Source organism: Nothoprocta perdicaria, unplaced genomic scaffold (assembly GCF_003342845.1).
Source record: "Nothoprocta perdicaria isolate Ctin4 unplaced genomic scaffold, notPer1 scaffold_14, whole genome shotgun sequence".
Lineage (NCBI taxonomy): Eukaryota > Metazoa > Chordata > Aves > Tinamiformes > Tinamidae > Nothoprocta > Nothoprocta perdicaria.
In genome coordinates, this window is record NW_020454538.1 from 7,328,160 (window position 1) to 7,334,688 (window position 6,529).

Genomic DNA, 6,529 nt, shown 5'->3' on the forward strand with positions numbered 1-6,529 from the left:
TCAAATCTCCAGGCAGCCTGCTATAATTTACTCTTTGCAGTTAAAAGAGTCAGGGCTATTGCTTCTGGTGCCGCCCGCTGTTGCAGAACCTGGAGGGCAAAGGGGGCAGGTTCCCGGGAGGCCCTGGCCAGTCCTGCGGGCACCAGGCTGTGGTGCCCATCACCGGGGCGCCCTGTCTGCAGGTTCCCTGTTGTGGGCCAGACTGCTCAGACACTGCTGTGCTTCACACGGGTGTGGGGAGGGTTAAAAGCTAATGAGAAGGAACGTCAGCAACCTGCAAACTCCTCACTGGGCTTTTTATATATACATGTAAATATATACATATATATACGTGTACATATTTGGATCCTGCATTGTGACAGGCAGAAAAAGTGTTTCTCTCTGCCACAGATTATTGTAGTTAAATGTCTATTCCACATCATCCTGCTTCTGTGGGGATCCAGGGAGGGGAAAACCTCCCTCGCTACAGCCAGAAGCTCATGGGGTGCACAGTGTTACATCCCCAGCAAGGGGACACAGCTCAGCAGTCCCTGCTCTGCTGGATCCCATCTGAACCACCCGGTGCCCTGAGGAGTATCCTGTCACTAGGCTATCTAGGCAAATGCTTTTCCTTCCTCTCTCTGGACAGTTCTGTGTTTAATACAAAATCAAGCAGAATAGTTAGGAAGGACCAGAGAGTCATTTATCTCCGAGTCCCCAGTAAATTGGAGATTAGCATCTTTCTGCACAAAATGCCTGAATTCAGATGTTTTGCCCCAAATCAGGCAATATCAGGGAGCTAGCATCAAGTCTTCCATTCCCTGGCAGATCTGTTCAGCAAACGTCCTAAATCGAGGTCTTCTGGAGGAGGATGGGATGTGGCTCAAGGGACATATTCGGGGCCAGGCGTCACCGCTGTGACCCCTGCTTCCAGACCAGGAACCCCAGGAGGCTCCCGCTCTGCCCCGTGTGTGGAGAGGAGTGGGCAGGTTAGGCTGCTCGCAGCTTGGCTGCAGCTCTCGGGGCTGTGATGTGCGGTGCAAAGCAGGAGCGGAGGAGGCTGCTCTCACACCTCCCTGACTCTCCTCTGCTGGATCTTGTTCTCTCTCGCTTTAGAAAACAGGATTTGGGCTCCTAATTTACTTAAGCGCTATGGAAAATACTTCTGGAGGGAGCAGGGCACTGATCTGTGCTCTGAATTAAATTGCCAGTTGTGGGAGAGTCTCTGAAAATACCAGAATTTCAGAGCGGACAATAACACCGTAGTTTAACCAGAGGTTTGTGCAGCAGGTTTTTCCAGCAGCCTTCTTCTCTGCAGCTAAACCTGACGTAGATCCTTTCCTTACTTTTCAACTGCAAAAGCACCAACTGCTGCTCCTTCCAGGCCTGAAATCGGCCCGTCCCAACGCCGCAGCGTTTCCAAGCCGGGTGCTGCTCGGGATTTTTAAAGCCTGCACAGAGTTGGCTACGGGCAAAACTGCCTTCCGAGGCTGGTTTCACGTCCGCCCAACGCCGTGGCCGGCCGCATGCTGCAGTCGGGCTCTTTTGTGCGAATCAAGGGCAGAAAAATGGCTTCCTCCCTCGTGCGCCGCCCCGACGGCTGCGCTCGCTGCTCGGCTCTGCGCTGGCTCCCGTGCAATTTAATTCCCCCCCGTGGAAGCGAGCGCAGCCCCGGGCTTTCCCATGGCCGGGGAGCAGCCCCCGTGTGTCTGAGTGTGCCCGGCGTGGCTGCCACACGGATGTGCAGGGGGCCCCTCTGTTTTCTCTCCTCTGTCTGCCGGGGCTTTCTCGGAGTGTGTGGAGACACGCGGGGCCCGGGGGGGCGGCGGGGGAGACGGGAGTTATTAGGAAACTTTGCTTTGGCTACTCTCTATCCTTGGGGCTGCGTGGCGCCAGCACCCTCAAGTTGAAAGGAAAACAGCCATTCTCACTTCCAACTGCCCACTGAGATCCTTAAGGCGACAAAGACACAAAAGTGAGTTTTATTTGCTGGTAAGCCAGAGGCAAGAAAAAAGAAAAGCCAATTCCCCCTTAAAAAGAGCCGACAAATCCTTTTTGCTCTTTTGTGTGAGCTTTTCCTATTCACATGGAGCGTTCATCCGTGTGATTCCCAACTTATTGTCATTACTTAGTTATTAATTGTTCTCATCTGGGTTTAATTGAGCAACCAAGGACTTTAGCCCAAGGGTCAGGGGGAAAACTTAAAGCAAAGACATGTTCAATAGGAATCCTGCGCTTCCAAAATCCATCTCGAGTTGACAAAATGTAAAATAAAATAAAATAAAATAAAATAAAATAAAATAAAATAAAATAAAATAAAATAAAATAAAATAAAATAAAATAAAATAAAATAAAATAAAATAAAATAAAATAAAATAAAATAAAGCGAAGCGGAGAGATAAAAGTGCACGGACTGCTCAGAGCCTCCGCGCTGCCGCACCGGCGCACCCAAAGGTGCGGAGGCGGGATGCGTTTGGAGTAACCAATTCAAGGCGATTTATGCCGTTTAAAAATATCTCTCAACATGTTAAGGGTTTCTTAACGGGGATAACCCCGACCTCCTGCGCGGTTAGATCCCCTCTCCAGCCCCCGGTCTGGTTGCGCAGGAGCCTAAGGTTTTATCTGCAGCGTCTTCTGCCAGACACAACGTGGGAAACAGCCGCGGTCTCCGCGCCTGGCGGGCGATGGGCGCTGGGGTCAGGAGCGCAGACACTGTCGTTTGCACAGAGAAAAGAAATGTTCGGAAAAGAAAGACAGCCAAAAAAAAAAAAAAAAAAAAAAAAGTCCATCAAGAAAAAAAAAATCCGCTTCAGCCCAGTAAAGACTGGGCGGCCAAAAAGGAGCGAGAGATGAGAATAGAGGGATTAGAGAAGCGAGCGCTGGAGAAAGTGGCTGGTTTCAGGTATGTTGCTTCGCTAAGTTATTGAAAGCATCATTGATATTTAGGAGATGATAAAAGTCCTGCCTCGCCCCCAGCTACAGTCTCGCTGGAGCCACCGTGCCTGTAGAAGATTGCCTAGCCTCATTACAGCAATTATTTTCCTTCTAACTTTGCCTCAACCTTAAAGTTTTAAATTGCTTGAAATGAAAGCAGCGAAGAAAAGGAAACAAAAAAAGACAGAAAGTAAAGGGGGGAGAGAAAGCAGTAATTTCTCAGCTCCCAGTGTTTGAACACAAAGTAGGCGGAAAAAAAAATTAAAAAAAAAATGAAAAGGGAAAAAAAAACCCCTCCCGTCTCTTACCCGAACGATCCGTCGCGACACGAAGCCGAGGGGAAGCGGAGCGGGGCCCGTCGGGGCGCTCCCGGGAGCAGCCGTTCTGCGCGGAGCCCCGCGTGCGGAGGGGCCGCGTCCCCGGCGGGGTCCCGCGCCCTTCCCGCCGCCTCGACGGTGCCGTTGGGGGTCCTGCGGCGCCCGGGACCCTGCGGGGCGCAAGGCCGGTCCCGCGGGCGCGCGGTCCCTCCCGGCGGCTCCTCCGCACCCCGCTCCGCGGCCCCCCACTCCCTCACCTGCCGCCCCCGCTTCTCACAGCGCGAGCGACCGTCCCCGGCGCGGCGGCCGCCCCGGCGGAGCCTCCCCGCTGCCCTGCGCCTCTCGCCGCGCACGGCGCCCGCGCTGGCCCCGCTCCTGCGAGCGACCGCAGCGCTCCCCCCCGGCCCGGCCTTGCGGGGTGCCCTGCATCCCCCTCGAGGGCCGGCACGCACGTGGCGGCCCCGAGCCCAAACCCCGCAGCCTCCAGGAGCGCCCTGCGGGACGCGGGGAAGAGAAGCCGCTGCCCCCCGCTGCGCTGTCGGAGCCCGGGGCCGCTTTGGGCCCTTCCCGCCCCGCTCTCGGGTCCCGAGCCCTGCACGGAGGGGCTGTGAGGGAAGGGGCAGTTCCTGGCACGCAGAGCAGCTAGGACAGCCACAAAGCTGCCGGGAAGATCAGCTCCCCTTCTCCCTGACACTCCCTCTCCCCTGAGATTTGGGTTCTTGTGTCAAAGAATCAGCAAGGAATGAACAAATTGCATCAAACCAAAGTAGCTTAAAATTAATTTATTTAACAAATATAGCTATAATATAAATGATAATAAAATTTCAAATATACAGTATATTACACAGTACGCAGAGCCCCTTCCAAAGGGGCTGGTGCAGGAATGAACACAGGTAGCTGCCCGCGCTGCTACACCAGGATGACAGAGGCTGCCTTGGAGAAGGGGCGAGCAGAGTCCTGTCTTTCCGGCCCCATTTGCCATTGCTCTTCTACGAGCCATTCCCGACGGCTGGGGGACAGCGGGATGCGGATGGGGAAGCCGGTGAGGCACCTGGGGCTTCTCCTGGGCCCCCAGTGCTGCCGTCGGCAGCAGAGCAGGGCTGGACGGCGGGGCTGGGTGCCCGAGTCTCTGCCACGAGGAGCGCGCGGCACAGAGGGCCCGGGGGGCACCTCTATGTGAGGTGGTACATGCTGTATCCCACGTGTGCTGTGTACAGTCCCACGGGAGCCACGGGCAGCCCTGCCCGCTGGAAGGGGCCGGAGGCTCCGTAGAGGGAGGCGCCCGCCACGGCGGCTGGGCCGCCCAGCGGGAAGGAGATGCCGAAGGCGGCGGGCGGCAGCATGGGCTTGGCTGCCATCTTGAGCTTCTCCAGCTCGGCCTCCTGGAGCCGCTTGGCCTTGGCGCGGCGGTTCTGGAACCAGATCTTCACCTGCGTCTCGGTGAGGCTGAGCGAGCTGGAGAACTCGGCGCGCTCGGCGATGGACAGGTACTGCTTCTGGCGGAACTTCCTCTCGAGCGCCAGCAGCTGCGCCGTCGTGAAGGGCGTCCGGGGCTTCCTGTTGGTCTTGTGCTTGCGCAGGGTGCAGGCCGGGGGGCTCAGGCGCCCTGGGGTGGGGAGACAGACAGACAGCTCAGTTAGCAGCGCCCGGAAGCGTCCCCGAAGTAACCGATGGTCCCTGGGAAATAGGCTCCCGCTCGGAGCACAGCATCCCCAAAACTCGCCAGTTTGGGGGGCCCGCGGGGTCGCAGCAGGTCCCAGTAAAACCGGCGGGTTTTACTAAGAAGTCCCTTGAGTGTCCCGAGCTGACGGTCCCGTCAGCGCGAGCGCCTCTTCCCACCTGCGCGCCCGGACGGGCTGCGCTTCCTATGGGATTAGCGGGGGGGAAACAAACGCGCCCGCTCTGTGTCTGAGGCTCGCGCCCTCTTCATGAGGCCCCTGGGAACCGGATTAAGCGCCTAATTAATTGGGAGCTCGGAATTCACACACTACCTCCTATTCCTCCGTTTCCTCCTCTCCTATTTAACATTTCTAAGGGTCCTCAACCTCGGCACGTTCGCGGTTTATTTAGCAAAAACAACTTTGACTTTGCGATTTAAATAAGCGAAGCCGCCGCGGTTTGCTTTGCTCCGCGGGGCGCTCGGGGACGTTTCCTCCCAAGCGGGAGCAAAAGCGGCGCCTCCGACGCGCGGGGCTGCGCGCAGGCACGGGCAGCACGACCCGCGCTTTATCCCCCCGTTATGTTTTTCCTGCTGGAGGCCTCGGCAGGAGAGCAGCGCAACGCCGGGACCCGCCGCTCTCGGGGCTGCCGAAGCGCGGCTCGCGGCGCCGCAGCCCGCCCGCGGGGAGCCCGAGCTACGCGCGTCCTCGCAAAGCAATTCCAGCCAGTTTCAGGGGGAAAAAAACGACAATAACAAAAAATAAAACCACTTCTGAGGGATCAAGTCACGCTCGCGGAGTTTGCACGGCTTTCAGACCCAAAGCTAAGCTAACGAGCAGAAAAGGCCTGGTCTTTTTTTTGTTTGTTTGTTTTTTTTGTTTTTATTTTTTTCCCTCCCCAGTTAACGTTTGACACGAGAGGCGGCCCTGGCGGCGGCCGCTCTGCCCCGCGCTCGAAGCCCGTGTCCCGCGGCCGAGCAACGCTCCGCGCCCGTTTGGAGCGTTTCGATATCTCGAGATCGCCGCGGTGTCGCGGCCGAGGGAAGGAACGGCGGGAACGGGCTCGAGGGAAACCCGAAGAGACCCCGGCCCGGTGCTCCCGCCCGCCCGCGCTGCCACTTACTCGGCGGGGGCGGCGAGAAGCGGGGGCTCTGCATCCAGGGGCTGCGCTCCTGCTTCTCGGGACTCTCCGCCTTGACAAGCGCGTCCTCGGGCAGCTTCACCAGCCCCCCGACGGCGAAGGGGCTGCCGAGGGGCAGCGGCGAGGCGGGCGCCTCGGCCGAGAGGGCGCCCAGGCGGGGGCTGCGGCTGGCGCGGGCAGCGCCCTCGGGGCTGCCGGCCGGGGCCTCCCTGCCGCCCGGCTTCCTGCGGTCGGCCATGAGCGCCTCCACGCTGAAGGGCAGCAGGGACGGGGACACCTTGGGCTTGTCGCTCTCCTCCTCGCCGCCCATCGCGGCCGGCGCCGCCGCCGCGGGGAGGCCGCCGCCGGGCTTGCAGAAGGCGGAGGCGGAGGCGGGCGGCTCGTCGCTGCGGACGCCGGGGGCCGCGCTGCTCATGTCCCGCGCAGGGGCCATGCAGAGGCGGCCCGGCGCTGTTGGCGCTGTCGCTGCTGTCGCCGCGGCGCCGCGCGGGAGGAGCGAC

At 58.7% G+C, this 6,529-nt stretch overlaps 1 protein-coding gene across 1 annotated transcript; it reads right to left on the minus strand.

The window, feature by feature from the left end:
* Positions 1-4,360: 4,360 nt before the first annotated feature.
* Positions 4,361-6,462, minus strand: MSX1 (msh homeobox 1). Its single transcript, XM_026034172.1, has 2 exons — positions 6,012-6,462; positions 4,361-4,836 (listed from the first exon to the last, which is right to left on the minus strand). Exons 1-2 carry the CDS (start codon positions 6,460-6,462, stop codon positions 4,403-4,405), a joined length of 885 nt encoding a protein of 294 aa, XP_025889957.1. The 3' UTR covers positions 4,361-4,402.
* Positions 6,463-6,529: the final 67 nt, after the last annotated feature.

Bases quoted from the DNA above. Each gene is read 5' to 3' on its own strand.
- MSX1 (XM_026034172.1), bottom strand. From the start codon at position 6,462: ATGGCCCCTGCGCGGGACATGAGCAGCGCGGCCCCCGGCGTCCGCAGC. The intron at 4,837-6,011 runs GTAAGTGGCAGC...TCCCCACCCCAG, and splicing joins CTTCTCGCCGCCCCCGCCGA to GGCGCCTGAGCCCCCCGGCC.